Consider the following 18,617-nt stretch of genomic DNA (forward strand, 5'->3'; position numbering starts at 1 on the left):
TTTTATTTTATTTAAGTAATTTCCACACCCAACGTGGGACTCGAATTCACAGCCCCAAGATCGAGAGTCACATGCTCCACCGACTGAGCCAGCCAGGTGCTCCTAATACTGAATTTTAAACTTAATTTCTACTTTGGAGAACAAACAATATAATGCCAGTTGTCTAAAATCAATTCAGTATGATCATGTTATAGAGATCTAAAATATCAAAACTTCAAAATATTGTCTTTTATATTTCACTGGCATCAGAATTTCAAAGGCCAATACTATCAGGGTATCTGGCTGCTCAGTTGGTAGAGCACACAACTCTTGATCTAGGGGTTGTAAATCCAAGCCCTACTTTGGGTGTAGAGATTACTTAAAAAAAGAAAATCTTTAAAACAAACAGGCAAAACTACCTTGTTGCCTTAAACACACACACACACACACACACACACACACACACACAAAGGCCAAGAGTATCATCTCTCACTAGCACTTATCTGTTAATTTAGTACTTCCTAGTGTTCAATTGTGGAAGAGATTAAACCAGTAATAGAGTAAACTTCACTTTTCTAAACATACACAGGGGTTTTTATTCAATGTTAAAAAGAAGTTGCAAAAACAAACACTGATAGATTTTGCTTTTGATTGAGGCAATACACTGTACTTCATTTTAAATAACGTTTTGTTTCCTTACATGAATAATTTAGATCTCCACTTAGATACTCAACCAGAGTTCCCATGAATGTTTTGGTAAGAGAAGAAGCAAATTAAAAATATATGTATAAACAAAGGAAAAGAAATTCAATTTTAAGAATGACAGAGGCAAAAGAATTTCTGCCTGTAAATCCATTAGGACTTGAAACATTTTACCCAAAGCTAAGGATTGTTTTCTCATTTCCACAATAGGGGACTGATTGGTCTAACTCTCAAAGCTGCTAGCTGTTTCTCCTGTATAAATCCCCACTCAGCGATCAGCCCATACTCAGAAAATACTACTTCAGGAAAAGAATTTTAACAGTCCCAGGTGTAAATGACACAGATTTCCTCTGAGTTCAAAAAAAAATAGGTGGAGATGTTAAATAACACCCACTTTGAGGCAGAAGATACGTTTTATACTAAGCACTTGACTTCATAGATGTGACACTGATGGTCAAAGATTTTCATGCACATATATATACAATGACAGTGAAAATGTTATATCATAATGTGCATGTTCCAAGTTGATTTTCATAATAAAGAATGTTTTGATAAAAGAACCATTAAGTTTTTCAATTATTAAAATGATTCCATTTTAAAATGAATATTACCAATGTTTGTTTGCTTATTAAACTTTACTTCTCAAACATTTGTGAAAAAAATTTGTTGGGTACCAATGACTAATAGTATAATAAACAAACAAACAAACAAAAGTATAATAGCCAGAAGTCACATACTACATTTTCTGAGAACCTGAGGAAAAAATATGTTAATTGAACAATATTTAACATTATAATAATCCACTGGAAAATGATCATCTGTTAAACAAAAATTTAGGGATTTATCACCCCTAGATGTAAAAACCCACAAATGCTTTCATATAAAACAACAGAACTGACCATTCTCATTTACTATTATGTTCATAAATCAAGACAGAATAACAAGTAGTTCTAGCAAGGTAAAGCAGAAGTTACAAAAATTTTAGGAAGGTTACAAAGTGATTTAGGAACGCACTTTCTATAGAATATGAATTTCTGGCTTGCAATGACCTCATATATATTACTTTTATATTTCTCCAATTTCTTTGTTCAATATAAAATAGTTGTGGGGCGCCTGGGTGGCGCAGTCGGTTAAGCGTCCGACTTCAGCCAGGTCACGATCTCACGGTCCGTGAGTTCGAGCCCCGCGTCAGGCTCTGGGCTGATGGCTCGGAGCCTGGAGCCTGTTTCCGATTCTGTGTCTCCCTCTCTCTCTGTCCCTCCCCCGTTCATGCTATGTCTCTCTCTGTCCCAAAAATAAATTAAAAAACGTTGAAAAAAAAATTTTAAAAAAAATAAATAAAAATAAAATAGTTGTAAAATAAATTTGTTCACTTTTAGAATAATTTTATTCTAAACTTCAGTGATTCTTTTCAATTATTTTCATCTTGTTCTTAACATTTTATTTATATTTTAATCAATTTCTTTTCCAAGTTAAAAAAAAACAAAGGTTAAAATCTCAGTATTTTAATTTTTTTTAGTTTTTCAGTTTTTAAAAATGTTATTCAACGGCTCATAGGCATATAAATCTTAAACTGTCCTATGACCTTCATGAGAAACCACTGAGTCATTTCATCTGTCATTCTTCATATTTGAATGTCATAATTAAAAGATGTAGCAAGTGAAAATATCCTTTCCATCTGTAGGAAAAACATACAGGTATTCTAAGCAGAGAGGGAGTAAATAACTGATAGCAATTTAGTGGTTGCTAATTGTTGCTGTATGAATGCAAAAATATTACTACAACTAAATTGCATCCACTTTCTTTCTTATGGAATATACTTTCCATCTTTGTTGCCCTGTCTTTAGAACAAAGACCCAGAGGTCCTAGAACATTTAATGGTGAATCAATGGGTCAGAAAAACAGAGTCCATGTAGCAGAAAACATGTTTAAAGTAAATAAATACAGGCATTTGTATAATATCAAACGTCTACCCATAACATATACCCTTCTCTCATACACCTACACATTCAGTCATTTTCTCCGAGTTTTTAATGAAATAAATAATTTTCACAGATGACACAATCTCTAGTAGGGAGAACTTAAAATAAAAACACCATCAATTCCTCAGGGAAAAACATTCTAGCATCCGGCTTTTTGTTTATTTTCTTATGAGGCATTGAGACACAATGAGATGATTCTTCTAATCTTTGTTCTGTCTCAAAATTGATTTGTTAACCAGCCAGAATGGTTGATTTTCATCCAAAACACAAGAACTGAAAATGTTGCACTAATTTCAGCGTGGTGACGTGGCAAAGAGAACTCGAACAAACAACTGTGGAAGCAACTTGCAAACATGATGCTAACTAATGGTTATTTATTAATCTAATAACTAATGTTATTTATTAATCTAAAGAGGATCTCAAACATGGTAATAATTGTTTCAACTATTTCAGTAGCTTAGTTTCTTTTAGCTTAACTTTGGCAAAAAGTTTGAATGTAAGCTGCTTAACTGCATCTCTAGGAATAAAATGAGTCTCCTTCTAGATACATTTTTTAAAAAATATTAAGTCAAAAATTACTTTCCTTTGCATGTGTTACTATGTAAAGTCTTGGGTAGTTCTTTTTCTTCCCAAATTTTTCCCAAAGAGAAAATCCAGTGATGGAACTTTGTACTCTATTACTTAGTTCTTTCCAAAATACAAATTTGTTTAATTTTACATGTAGAGAAATAAATATACACGTTGCAATTCCAGAAAGTTCAAAACAGAAGTTGGAATTGTGGTTAAAGTGGGAATTACTCTTCAAATTGTACATAAAAGGATTATTTATCTTACAAGGGAATTAAGAAAAAGACAGAAATTACAGTAGTTAAGAGAATGAGCTTAGTTATAATTCAGAAAGGGCCTTCGATACCAGCTGAGGTATTTTCTGAAGTGGGACTTTGAACAAGCTATTTAACCTGTCCAAACTCTGTTTTTTATCTATAAAATACAGATAATTACCAATTTTTCAGAGATGTTGAGTAAATGGTATACCACTATATACAATACTTAGCACAGTACATGATAAATTAAAAGCACTTAAAAAAATAGTCCATCATATAAATGACTTTATATATTTGTAAACCGATAATAAGGAAAAGTAAAAATGATCGAGGGGGAAATACTATTGAACATTAATGTTGAATTCATGTTGAGTACCATCCTTTGCAAAGTGTATACTTTAGTCAAGTATGTCCCACAAAACAGATCCTAAGTGATATGTGCCTTATCAAAACTCAAGAATCAAAATGGCTGGGAATGACTTTTAACACACAAAACACCATCTTAAATGGCTTGAAGAATTTGTCCTGTTCTGCCTGAATTCATAAAGTATGAAATACAAATGAACAGTTCATTTTTACCATCACCCTAATGGACCACCTGTATACTTCTACTAGGTAGAGATCAATAGTACAGGAAGTAGACTGAATAGAGGGAGAAGGCCCTCCTGGCTCAGAAAAAGGGAAGACAAGACTCCTTCTCTCAGCTGATGACATGGTCACGGTAGCTATATGAAGGTGCCATGGAACAAAACTGACTGGAGGAAAGACTTTAGGATGGATCAATGATGCCAAAACTTCAAATCATCACTTCTGATGTTCTTTATGTGTAAAAAAAAAAAAAAAAAGAAAGAAAAAGAAAAGAAAAAGAAAAATAGAATTATTTATAGAAGTTTAACATGCTTAATTGTTTTACTATAATATGCCTCGTGAAATTCTTACCCACGGTCTTTTAGGACAAGCTCTTTCCTCTATGCTTTATAGGCTTAATTCTGAGGCTTTTATTTTGTACTTACACAAAGATTTGTATGGATACGGAGAGGTTTTTAGAGAAAAAGTATCGCCCATGCCTATGGGCTTGCAGAAATAAGCTGGTTATTCCCCAGGAAAAAACACAAGTTATCATTAAATTCCTGCCTTGTCTGCTTTAAATACATGCCAGAGAAAAGGCATATGGATTTCTTTTTAATTGACAATACAGAATAATAATTGCATTTCCAGTCCTCGCCTGTGATCTTAATTTTCAATAATATGATTAAAAATGTTCCTGCAAAAATATAAATAAATAAAAATAGAAACTACAAATAAAACAAAATTAAAACACTTGGTTGTGGGATCAGAAGGGAAACCCAAAAAATAATTACTAGGAAAAGCTTCAGATGTTAGCTCGAAGGGGAGACTCGACTTCTTGTTTTTGCTTAATTACCTAATCCTCTCTTCACCCTCCCATCTTGACAAAAAAAAAAAAAAAAAAAAAAAAAAAAAAAAAAACGCAACCACAGGAGGTGGGCAGTTTTCATATAGCGATTTTCAAGTTTCACTTGGGTAAGAAAAATCATACAGATAAAGATCTAAAAGAAATTTTTCTACCTGCTTCTGTGACGAACAAAATCACATCTTTAGCCAGTTTACACATCTGTACTGTCAGTACAGAAAATAAATGTGACAGCTTCCAATGACAAACTGTAGGTATAAAATCTGGCTGTGGAATGATTTCCAAGTCGCAGAGCCTGAGAAAGTGTAGTAGAGCTTAGATGTTCCCTAATATAACCTTTAAATTTTATCTATTAAGAAATTTGAAAAGGTTAAATGACTTATCTAAGGTCACAAAACAAAGGGGTGGGAGATTCAGGACCAGCACCCTTGACTCCCAGTAAGTACGCTTTTCATCTTCTGAGAGCCAAGGTATAACTGTAGACAAGGAATGCACCAGTATTTCATTAAACATGGCAATTACGATAAAGCAATGGGGGAAAAAAACCTGAGCAACAATATCACTTTTTGGAATTTAACAATGCTACAAAACCTGGAACTACATTATGATTTTACAAGAATTTGTAATAATTTGAAAAAAGATCCTACTTTCTCTTATGAATTCTTTTTCCCCGTTACTATTTTCTATTATTTGGAATTTCAGCTTCTACTAGTGGGGGGGATAGAAAGCATAAATGTCATCAGAGTTAACAAAGCTCTTCCCTTCGGTCTTAGGAGCACATGACAGGGTGAAAGATGCGGTCCTTCATGGAGGCTTGGAACCTTCTGTAACAGTACTCATACAAATGCTTCTTTTTTGTCCGCATTTTGTAGGCTGGCCTCCAGATGCTTCTTCATCTTTCCTGAATGATGGTCACCACTCAGCTAGTCAAAGCTACTTGAGGGGCAAGAGAGAAATTTGGGTAACTATAAGACTGGCCTACTTTCCAACTGTGATCTAAGCCTCCCCCAGTCAAAACTTCTACTTTTATTTTGTTTTCAAGGTCTTCTTTACTCTGAAGGATCTGTTTATCCCTTGAGAAATTCTGTTTTTCTCACTCTGTCTTCCTTAAATAAAACAGCAAGGGACTGTGAATGGGAAGGGGCTTTAGATGCCACTTAGTTTCAACCTCACAACCACTGCAGATCTTTAGAAACCTTCCAAATATTCAAAGGCATGTATTGTAGTCTCTTAAGTCTTTCCTTCTCAAAGCTAACAAACCTCAAAAAATTCAGAGTAAAGACGTATAAGGGACCAGAAAATTTATTCTATGATTAAAATCTTCTAATTGTATCATTTTATATTATAATACAGAGGATTTATATAATTGAAATTTACTACACATAAACAAATCCTCTTTTTCAAACATTGAGAAAAACAGCAGTAACTTTCCTTTAATCCAAATAAAAATATAATTTAAAAATTATGTATTATATATTATGTTTAAAAAACATAATTTTTAATGTTTATTTATTTTTGAGAGAGAAAGAGACCAACAGAGTGCAAGCAGGGAACGGGCAGAGAGAGAGGGAGACACATAATCCTAAGCAGGCTCCAGGCTCTGAGGTGTCAGCACAGAGCCAACTTGGGGCTTGAACTCATCAACTATGAGATCATGACCTGAGCTGAAGTGGGATGCTTAATCAACTGAGCCACTCAGGCACCCTCAAATAAAATATAATTTTAAAAAGTAAAAGTAATTTGATCAGTTTACCACTCCAAATGTAGACATAAAAAATGTTGCAATATAAGGATGACACTATTCTGAAATTTGGATGACACATGCACATGTGTAAATATGGACGTGACTTCCAGATAATAAGCAATCAGGTTACAGTCAAAATACAAAAGGTAAATTTCTAGCTTCAAGAAAGTTGTTTGTTTTGACTTTAAATAAAAATTTAAAGCCTTATAAATTAAATGAAAAAACACTATATTATAAATTGTTATAAAATAATTTTCTCCAAAAATTATTAGAGAAACTGTAAGAACACAAATCAGAATTATTGGGAAAGTCTGGGTTCTTAAATCATTCTTGAAACTTTGTAAAAGAGTATCTGCAAAAATTATATTACTCTTTTCTAGGATAGATAACCAAATCACAAAGATCCTACAATATTTATATTGACATTATTTCATCATTTTCTTCAAATTACAGAATATACAAGCCATATACTTCTAAATATATTATAATACTACACATACTCTCAAAGAAATAAAAATTATAAAATCATGAATATTAAGGAGAAAGAAAGGTTACCATACAATGCCAAGATGTGCAATTCAAGTCAAGGGATTAGCTTGTACAAAATAAAATTCAGTGTCTGCCAGGTACTTTATCGTTGTTGAATCAATACCCAGCTGTGGTTGCAGGTGGAAGTCACTCTGGGGTGTGCAAGTAAACACCCACCGCCACCAGAAGGGCCAGCTGGTAAAATAAAATAAAATAGAATAAAAAGTGCCTCTAGTCAGTTTCTGAATTAATATGCACAAGCAAATTATGAGTCAGTTATGAATCACTGTCAACAAAAAAAAGCAAAAAAATTGAGAGTACAACACAGAAATGTTAAAATCAAAAAGAAAACATGAAAGCGTCTGGAAAATTATTTTTATGCTAATTATCATGTTCCTTGTGCAGTTTTTGCCATGGAATTTAGCAGTATATCAAAATAATATACCAAATAACTGCAAACAATGAAATTCCCTTTCTGTGGATTATTAGAAAATAATAATGTATGGCCTTGGAAAAGATTTACCTTTATAAATCTCAGTTTTCTCATATTTAAAATATGAATATTATGAAGGGTTGTTCAAAGACTAAATGAATTCACATGTGTAAAGCCTTATACATAATAAAAAAGGTATAACTTTTTTTGATATTCAAGTAATGTTATCTCTATTTTTGATACCCAAGCAATGCTATCTCTCTATATCTATATTACAAATAGAGATGAAAATACACATATGTTTATATGTATGCGTAAATAAATAATTTATAGACCATTCAGGGAAAAAACCAGTACTCAATCTACCTAAAGAATCAAAGGCAGTTAAGGATTCAATAGGTTCAAATTGCTCATCAAGAACATGGTAGTATATACATAAAGAAGGAGCAGCACTCCCAAACTCAACTAACAAGGTCAAACATTACACTGACACCAAAGTCAGATAAGGATACTACATGAAAACAAAACTACAGACCAGTATTCCTGATGAATATAGATGCAAAAATTCTAAACAAAATATTAGCAAACCGAATTCAACTCCACATTAAAAGAATTATATACCAAGATCAAGTTGGATTTATCCTTGGGGTACAAGGATGGTTTAACCTATGTAAATTAATCAATGTGATACACCACATTTAAAAAATAAAAATCATATGATATTCTCTATAGATGTAGAAAGGCATTTGACAAAATACACATCCTTTCAAATTCTATACCCTATACCTATACCCAAATTCTATTCCCTCTATACCAAATTCTCAGTGAATTTGCTCATCAAGAACATGGTAGTATATACATAAAGATTGAAACATTTTCCTCTAAGATCAGGAATAAGACAAGGGTGCCCATTCTCACCATTCCTATTCAACATAATACTAGACGTCCTAGCCAGGACAATCAGGCAAGATAAAGAAATAAAATGCATTCAAATCAGGAAACAAACAAACAAAAAAAAAGAGTGAAATTGTCTTTGTTTGCACATGATATAATCTTACATGGAAAATTCTAAAGACTCCACTAAAAAATTGTCAGAATTAATCAACAAACTCAGTAGTTTCAGGGTATAAAATCAACATACAGAAACTAGTTGTATTTATTTTTTTTTAATGTTTATTTATTTTTGAGACAGAGAACATGTGCAAGTGGGGGAAGGGCAGAGAGAGAGAGAGAGAGAGAGAGAGAGAAGGAGAAACAGAAAGGGTCCCAAGCAGATTCCATGCTGTCAGTGCAGAGCCCAACATTGGGTTTGAACCCATGTACTGTGAGATCATAACCTGAACCAAAACCAAGTTGCTGAACCGACTAAGCCCACCCAGGTGCCCCAGAAATCAGTTGCGTTTCCATGTACTAACAATGAAGTATCTGAAAAAATAAATAAACAATCCCATTCACAGTAGCACCAAAAATAATAAAATATTTAGGAATACATTAAACTAAGAAAGTTAAAGATCTGTATACTGAAAAAATAAGACTTTGAGGAAAGAAATCGAAGAAGATATAAAGAAATGGAAAAATACTGGATTTCATGGATTGAAAGAATTAAAACTGTTAAAAATCCATACTACCCAAAGCCATCTATAGATTTAATTCTCTATCAGAATTTCAATGCAGGGGCACCTGGCTGGCTCAGTCAGTGGAGTGCACAACTCTTGGTCTTGGGGTTGTGAATTCAAGATCCACAAGAGAGGTAGAAGTTACTTAGAAAAAAAAAATAAAAATTTTTCAATGTGGAAAAAAAAATAATCCTAAAATTTGTATGGAACTACAAAGACCTCAAATAGCCAAACCAATCCTGAGAAAGAAGAACAGTCAGAGGCATAACATTCCTGATTCAAGATATACTGCAAACTCATAAATCAAAACAGAATGGTATTGGCACAAAAACAGACACAAACCCAAAGGAACAGAATCAAGACCCCCGAAATAAACCCTCAGGTATATGGTCAATTAAGATTTGAAAAGGGAACCAAGAATACTCAATTAGGAAAGGATTAAATAAATGGTGCTGGGAAAACTGGATAATCACATGAAATTGGACCCTATCTTACAACACTCATAAAAATTAACTCATAATGGATTTAAATATAAACCTGAAACTGTAAAACTCCTAGAAGAAAGCAGTTTTTTTCCTTTGCTCCTTGACACTGGTCTTGGCAATGATTCTTTGGATGTGATACCACAAGCACAAGCAACAAAAGCAAAAACTGCATGGGACTACACCAAACTAAAAAGCTTCTCCACAGCACAATAAATAATCTACAAAATGAAAAAGCAACCTATAGTAGGGAGAAAATATTTGCAAACCACCTATCTAATAGTGGATTAATATCCAAAATATATAAAGAACTCATACAACTCAATAACAACAACAAAATTTTAGAAAGGCCAATGGACCTGAATAGACATTTTTCCAAAGAAGATATACAAAATGGCCAACAGCTACATGAAAAGATGGTCAACATCAGTAATCAGCAGAAAATTCAAATCAAAACCACAATGAGATATAACCTCACAACTGTTAGACTGGTTATCATCAAAACGACAAGACATAACAAGTACTGGTGAGACTGTGAAGAAAAGGAAACCTGTGTGCACTGTTTGTGGGAATATAAATTGGTATCTTCACCGTGAAAAACAGTAGGGAGTTCTTCAAAAAACAAAAGAAAACAAAACAAAACAAAAAAGAACTACCAACAGCAAACTCACTTCTGCATATATATCCAAAGGAAATGAAAACAGGATATTGAAGACATATCTGTACTCCCATATTCATTGCAGCATTAACCATAATAGTCAAGATATGGAAACAACCCAAGTGTCCCTATATGGAGATAGATAGATATATATAGATACATATCTATCTATCTCCATATAGGGACACTTGGGTTGTATATACACACACACACGCCCCACAAATATATGATGGAATATTATTCAGCCATGAAAAAGAAAGGAAACCCTGAAATTTGCAACAACATAGATGGAACTTGAAGGCATTAAGCTAAGTGAAATGTCTGACAGAGAAAAGACAAATATTGCATAGTTACATTTATATGTGAAATAAAAAAACCCTGAATTCATAGAAACAGAGTATTATGGTGGTTACCAGGGGCTAGGGAATGGGGGAAATGGCAAAATGTTGATCAAAGGGTACAAATTTCTAGTTAGAGTAATCATTTCTGAGGATCTAATGTACAACACTGTGAATATACTTAATAATAGTGTATTACGTCGTTGAAAGTTGTTAAGAGTGTAAATCTTAAATGTTCTCACCACCGGAAAGTAATGGTAATTATGTGACATGATGGAGATATTAGCTAATGCTGTGGTGGTAACTAACAAAATACATAAGTGTATCCAATCACACACTGTAAATTTTAAACTTACACAATGTTATATGTCAATTATACCTCAATAAAGCTGGAATAAAAAAGAATGGTGTACATACAACGCCTGCTTAAGACAGATCAATAGGTTACAAAATAGGAATTATAAGAAAAATACTTTCAAATTAGTGTTATATAGTCATCAGATGAGAAGAGGGTGAGATGATTTAGAAAAAGTAAAACAATGGCTGCACTAAAGTAGAGTTAGCAATATGGAGAATTCAGAGCAGAGTGTTTTTTTAATAGAATGAGCTATTTCTATCTTGTTCTTTCAGGCAGTGGAGCACAGTGACATAGCAGAGGATCTGCAGTTAGAACGTTTGAGTCCTGGCTTCCTTCTGTAATCTTGACCAAATTCATTATCTCTATGTCTTAGTTTCCTCACTGTGTAATAGAGATAACAAATAACGGCACCTACCTTGTTGGTTGGTTAGGATTAAATGAGGTAATGCACATCAATGTTTGGTGCAATAAATGTTAGCTATTGTTATCTTAGGGAAAATCTTTTCTATAGTTTCAGGCAAAGTAAGTCTTGGTGAGCATAAAGATACAGACATATATTAAGATATATAGGTATCATATCTTATAGATATATAGATATATATATAAAGATAGATCTCTCTCTCTCTCTCTCTCTCTCTATATATATATATATATATATATATATATGTATGTATAGGGGTGCCTGGGTGGGTCTGTGAGTTGAGCGTCTGACTTGGACTCAGATCATAATGTTGCAATTCATGGGTCTGAGCCCCATGTCAGGCTTGCTGGTGTCAGTCTGTCAATGCAGAGCCCACTTCAGATGCTCTGTCCCCCTCCTCTCTCTGCCTCTCCCCAACTTGCTCTCTCTCTCAAAAAATAAAACATAAAAAAAATTATTGAAGACCCCAAAGAGTTCTTAAAAAAATAAAGATAATACAATGTACAACCCATTCAAGTCAATGTAGACTTTATTCTAACAGGGCTATAAGTTATTGTAATTGTATTAATATTTATTAAGAATGTTTATCATTACGTTATTTCACTTATCTCAAAGTATATTTCCTTGATAAATAAAATTTGGTCATTGGGTCAGATATTAGTAGCAAATATGGTTGATCCATTAAGAATTAGTTTAGCAGTTCTTATACTACATTAGCAGCAGTTACTCATTTTGTTTTCTTCCCCTAGTGGGTCTAGCTCAGAACCTTAAACATGGAAGCTGCTATATGCCTTGCAAATGTTAAATGCTCAATAAAGCTGCACCAAATTGATTTTCAGGTAGTCCACCTGAATAGTGCTGTCTGAAATCTCTTTTGCAAGTGACAAAGCACTATACACCTTAAAACAAAGTCCAATCGCATGATGGTTAAGTACACGGGTCTTGGAGACATGAAGACCAACATATGAATTCTGACTCTGTACAACAGGGCCCAGAGCAAGTTAATGTTTCTAAGCTTCTTTCTTTGTTTATGAAATTGAGATAATAAGAAAAAGAATGTATGTGGCACAGTGCCTGGCATATGGAAAGTATTAATTTAACAAGCGATTTACACCAACGGTTAGATAAAGGAGCTTGAGAAAGATCAGTGCACCTAGACTTGCAGAAAATGTTTCAAATTTTGGTGTTAAAGCCTACACACATAGTTTTCTTTCACGAATGAGAAAACACCTCAATATCAGCCCTAAAGACTCCATAGCAACTTACACATATTTTCAACCATATGGATCTTTTCTTCTGTTATAAACTATATTTAGCATATATAAAACTTTCATGTTTTAAACACTTTACAAGTAAGCAGGAATTCTTTTAGAGAATATAAAAATTTTTAGAAAATAAGTATACTCATGACATGCATTTAAAATTTATGTAACAATTAAAATGAAAATCTATTTGCTTTGAGCAAAACTGTAATGTTCCTAAATTAGCTGACTTTGCATTCTGCCATAACCTAAAGTTGGCTGATGCATGTCTGTTCTGTGATATGATATAGCTTCCAGAGGAAAATAAAAAAATATAAGATAAAACATTAAACTACTTGAAAATTCATATATCACAGTATTTTGGTATTCTGGCATTTTATTAAGGAAGGTATGTAAAAATATGGTGAGCTATGGAAATTTTTTAAAGTGACCATAAATTCAAAGACAGCAATTCACCAAATAACAATTTTCAAACACTTAAAAACTATAGTTTATGTACCTATTTAGAAATATACCTCAGAATTTTTACATAAAAGCATGACTAATAATTTTAAAAAATAATATTTTTATCGTGATTTTTCTCCACTAGTGGGAAATTAAAATGGTGACAGAAAAGTTTATTATATCACAATAATTTCTTTCTGTTTTCCTTTACCTTTTATATAAAATTAGGAATTTTCAAATCACCTTTTCTTTATGGATATTCTTATAGAAATGATACTAGAGGAACTTTTAAAATGCTATGCCTCTGTGACCAATTATAATATAGACTTTTATAGTTACCATTTCACAATAGCTCTTTATTGGAATTGACTAAAAGAATACAATTCTAATCGTCCAATTTTAGTTCATGTAAATTTCAACAAATCTTTAACAATTCTTTTTACCTAATGATGTTTCAGGTTTGGAAGATACAATGGGTTAAGAATTATACTTTTCTGTTACATATATGAGAATATTGATTCATATATATATATATACATATATATATACATATATATATATATATATATATGTATATATATATACAGTTTCACCCAGTAATTTATGCAATCAAAAAAACCAAGACTCTTATTGGCAACATTTTTGACTTACATTTTCAATATCTTTAACAATTTAAAGAACAGGAAGAAAAGCACATCTAGGACTATACCTACAGAAAAAGAAATGCAGAAGAGAAATGTGCACTGAAAAATTTCATAATATTTATTTTCTGATTTAGTTTTAAGTTTGCAGTAAGTTTAACCAAATAGAAAAATGTTAGAAAATTAAAGGTATCAAAAGGCTTAAGTCAAACCGAACAAATTTAAAAAATCACTAACCCAAAGCATGCACTGATCCTCTATGCCTGCTGGAGCTCTTGCTTGTTTTAATCACACGGATAGCACTTTCTTTGAACTGCAGCTCACAAAAATTTTCAAGAAACTTTGCCATTTCTTCTGCAACAGTATCCAGGTAAGTTTCTTTAATGAATTTCACCGTTGAGGTGGGAGCTAAAATTTCGTGTAGTATGTTAAAATCTTCTTTTATCATTGAGTATAACCTAAGCATTGTACTTTGGTATCCATGAGCCATTATGTCTAAATTCAATTCTCTGCTATAAGCAGGAAAACAGTTCTGCAGGAGCTCAGCCAACAGTTTATTCTGTATGCTTTGGTACTTGATTATAACTTCTGACTCTGGATAAAGAAACAACAGTTGTTGTATGCACTGCTTTTTCAACCAAATTTTGTGCTGTGAATTGATGATTTCATTATGGCTTTGTAATTTGTTCACTAAGAAGCGTCGAAGATGTAGTCTTATGTTATCCCAGATAGACTGTACATCCATGGAGGAATCATCTTCCACAGAATGAAGAGAAGTCCGAGAGAGGAAATGGAAAGATGCTCCACTTAGAGTTGCCGGGAACGAAACGCTGCTCTGGCAGGAGAGATCCCAAAGTAAATCCAGTATCACTTCTTCTTGATTTAGTTCACTCTTCAACGAATCTTGCTAATAAAAGTAAATTATAACATGAAAAATGTAATTAGCTGTAAGAGTAATAGTAAAAATGATTTCTATAGTCACACAATTTCATACTAATTCATTTCAATTTAGAATCAATACTCAAATGGTCTTCAAGGGTTTTTGTGTGTGTGTGTGTGTGTGTTTTGCATTTGGAATTTAATCAATTCAGGTATTTTAGAAGGTTAGCTTTATGATCCGTTAAATTATGCATGCTCAGGTGATGATCTATATTTTCAGTTAGCCTTCCAAACATAATATAGTTTTCAGCCCTCATTGTTATCCATCCCCAATATAATCTGAGCTGCAGCTTGAAAATTCTAAATAAAAATCTATAGCAAAATGTTGATTGAAATGTATTCCGCTGACAAAATAAACTCAAGATCATGTCCCTAAGTGATTCCTGGTAGAAAATTTTCATGCCTGAATAAGCATATCTATTATTATAGAACCCCAAATGAACATACAAAATGGAGACCTTTAAATATAGTCTGTGCCCAGAGGTTACTAATACCTGCCATCCTGAGAAATAAAATATAATATAAAGACATTAACTTTCATTTAAGTCCCTTTTTGAGAGCCATGTTAAGAAATATTTTACTTAGGAAATTAATCTGAGAATATTTCAGTTCTCTCCAAAAAAGATAAGTAACTCAATATGGGGAAAAATACTCTCAGAATCATTCCCCAAAAGATGATACAAAATTATTCCTTTATGCCTTCTGTGTTGCCAGAAAACAATGATAGGTATAATTATGAATAGTAAAGGAATAAAAAGTTACTTTCTTTTTAGACCTTGTATTACATGCACACATTCTCCTTACATGCTGAATTTCCTAATTTTGTCTCTTTCAGGTAACACTGAAATTAGTTTATATTCTCTGAGTAGTAACAAGCTGATTCTAAGAAAACTGGAAGCAAAATTCAAGTGGCATTAAATAAGGCTGGCTTTGAAATTTCCTATTGACAAAGACACTACAGGTATTATGTATGATTCAGAATTATGCAGAAGTCATGCGAATTCCAGGAATTTGCTCTCAAGCCATTCTAAGCAGTGCTCTATCCAATTTAATGTTCCATATGTAATATAGATAGATAGATAGATAGTATTTTATTATATAAAAAGCACTTATCTATCAAGTCTTTGGCTTATTCACAATAAAAATTCTGTGATACAGATATTTAGAAACCCAGTTTGCAGATAAGGACACTAACATGCAACATGTTTAAGGTACTTTCCAAACGTCACACACAGTAAAGCACAAGACCAAGAATGAATCCGTGGCTTCATTCTCCCTATCTATGCTCTTTCTACTACACTCCAGAGAGCCACAAAGTGCACTGATCTTTCTGAAGCTTCTCTCTCTCTCTCATCCCTCTCTATTTAGTGCTTTTGATACTTCTAAAAAAAAATGGTAAATTCTATGAAACAAACAAGTCATGTTAGTGCCTCTATCTTGGGTTTCTTTTAATCAGTCTAAATCTGTAAATATTTGATCAAACAATATTTAAAGAATAATAGGTTCAGGACACGTGTATAGTATGACTACTTAAGTTTGAGAATAACTTCAGTATAATTGTCATGAGAACCTCTGTTTCTTATTTAAGTACTTAGATAATAAATTAAAAAATTTCTATTAAAAAAAAGAGAGCTATGAAAAATGGCTGTTAAGATTGACAGCTTTAGCATGTAAAAACTTGATAATAAGGTCGTTTCAACCCGAATCTGTTTAATAATGTGGTTCTTTCCTCAAAATAACACGATCAATTATGTAAAAAAAAACAAAAACAAAAACAAAAAAAAACCTAGGTCTGGAACAACCCTATCAGTTTAATGAATTTGAGCAAAACTAAAGCGGCCTTTGCCCTGCAGTGAATACAGAATGACTTATGTGTGACAGATTAAAAGATAATTAAAAGCTTTTGCTTTTAATTAAATGAGAAAGCATTATTACATCAATATTAATGAAATTCAATACACATGACTCTTAATAGAAATTAAAGGAATAACTATGTCCATATTTATTCTTCAAGCCTGCACCTTCAAGAGATAATGGGTGAGGGGATTTTCTTAAAAGAATAGGCTTCAGGGCACATAGTCTTCCTTTCTCTTCCTTTTATTACTTTGTAAACATTAAAGAGACATCTGCAATAATAACAATAGCCAAAAACTTTTCATCTGATTCTGTCATCCTAAGCCATCTACAACCTCAAGATATTTTCCACATCTGCCTTAGTCAATGTTTGATGTTTAGACGAAAACAGTGCCTTTTTTCCCCCTAAAGAAAATTAAAACCATAGCCACAGACATACTGCTTTCTAACAATCATGCTGTTTCTTTGGGAAACTGTTGTTGCAAGCTACCCATAGCCACAGACATACTGCTTTCTAACAATCATGCTGTTTCTTTGGGAAACTGTTGTTGCAAGCTACTCCTTGTAGATATAGGGGTAATAAAGTGGGTGTTCTTACTCCATGGCTACAAACACATCCTAACATAGTGAGTGGTCAGTATCAAAGAATGACCAATGTAGTATTTCCCCATCAATTAACAGTGGTCTTGTAGAAATTACTGCCTTGCTTGAAAAAACTGGGTATGCCTGCAGTTTGGGAATACACGGAATGATAGACAAGGCAACTTAAAAGATACAATCAACGGTGATCTCATTATGCTTAATAATAAGCACAGAGAAGATGAGTGGTTGTGAAGGACATAAAACATAATAAATATGAACTTTTCTGGTAGACAAATGTGTGGTACATATCAATCTACACATTTTGGAATTATAATGTTTAATCTCCATTTATATAAAACTTCATTTTATTGATACAAATCATTGTAAAAGGTAAAAAACAAACGGCTCACTGTACTCCACTGGGGATACAGAAACCAAACAAAACCCCAACCCCTAGATATGGTAGGATAACACGGTCACTAAAATATTTACATATAAGAAGCTGAATGAATTATATTCCTGTTCACCCACCCCATCTCACTATAAAACAAAGGATTTTTTTGTTTTGTTTTTTTACCAGTGTTTTGAGGAATTTTATCAAATCTCCATGGGGAATGGAAGGTGACTTGGATGAATTATAATTATAGTTATCTAGCCACTCAAAACAGTCAGTTGTCGTTTGCAGCTGCACATCTGGACACTGCTTGTTAACTTCAGATTGTATTTCTTTAATGCAATGTTCTATGCTATAAAAAAGAAAAGAAAAGATTATTTTGGTAGGAAACAAGTAATGGCTCCATGTCATAATATCACAGGACCTGAGATGTTTATACGTGGTACCTGGTTGAATATGGTTTACAAAATTATAAAGCATTCTTACGATAGGAAACAATAACAAAGAGACTACATATTTTCATTCATAATTGAAAACTGAATGCTCAGATTTTCTGGCAATTTCCTATCACACACAGTGGAGGAAATACAAGATGTAAGATATCTAGATACTCTGAGATGAATCAGAAATCATTCTGTGTTAAAACAAAAATCAAGCATGGCTACAGTGAAATGATGGTCCTCTTGATAAGCAGTAGATGGAATGCAGAGATAAGATACTCATGTTGACTAATGATCATAAACATAGTCTACTAATAGGTGAATGACTATACAAATTATGGAAAACTTCAATCAATGGGATATTAAAATGTCACAAAGCAATTACAAAAACCTTGTAATTTTAAAAGTTGTAAAACATAGATACATGCTGTATACACACTGTTATTACAGCCAACTATCTTTTCCTGCCTTGGAACTCCATTCCAAAAAACGAAAACAAAAACATACTAAACACTGTATTAAAAAAAAAAAAAAAAAAAAAAAAAAAGAAAAAAAAAAAAAAAA

The 18,617-nt window shown here is 32.7% G+C and overlaps 1 protein-coding gene across 3 annotated transcripts in view; it reads right to left on the bottom strand.

Annotated features, from left to right (window-relative positions):
• Window positions 1-18,617, bottom strand: part of KIAA0825 (KIAA0825 ortholog) — a 385,194-nt gene that overhangs the window by 305,920 nt on the left and 60,657 nt on the right. For all 3 annotated transcript variants that reach the window (XM_049648593.1, XM_049648590.1, XM_049648591.1), the window contains exons 3-4: window positions 17,797-17,965; window positions 14,082-14,751 (exon numbers count right to left, since the gene is read on the bottom strand). In XM_049648593.1, the coding sequence (XP_049504550.1) occupies window positions 14,082-14,751; window positions 17,797-17,965 (839 nt within the window). The remainder of the gene's footprint in view (window positions 1-14,081; window positions 14,752-17,796; window positions 17,966-18,617) is intronic.

This window comes from Panthera uncia (genome assembly GCF_023721935.1).
Source record: "Panthera uncia isolate 11264 chromosome A1 unlocalized genomic scaffold, Puncia_PCG_1.0 HiC_scaffold_17, whole genome shotgun sequence".
NCBI classification, from domain to species: Eukaryota; Metazoa; Chordata; class Mammalia; order Carnivora; family Felidae; genus Panthera; species Panthera uncia.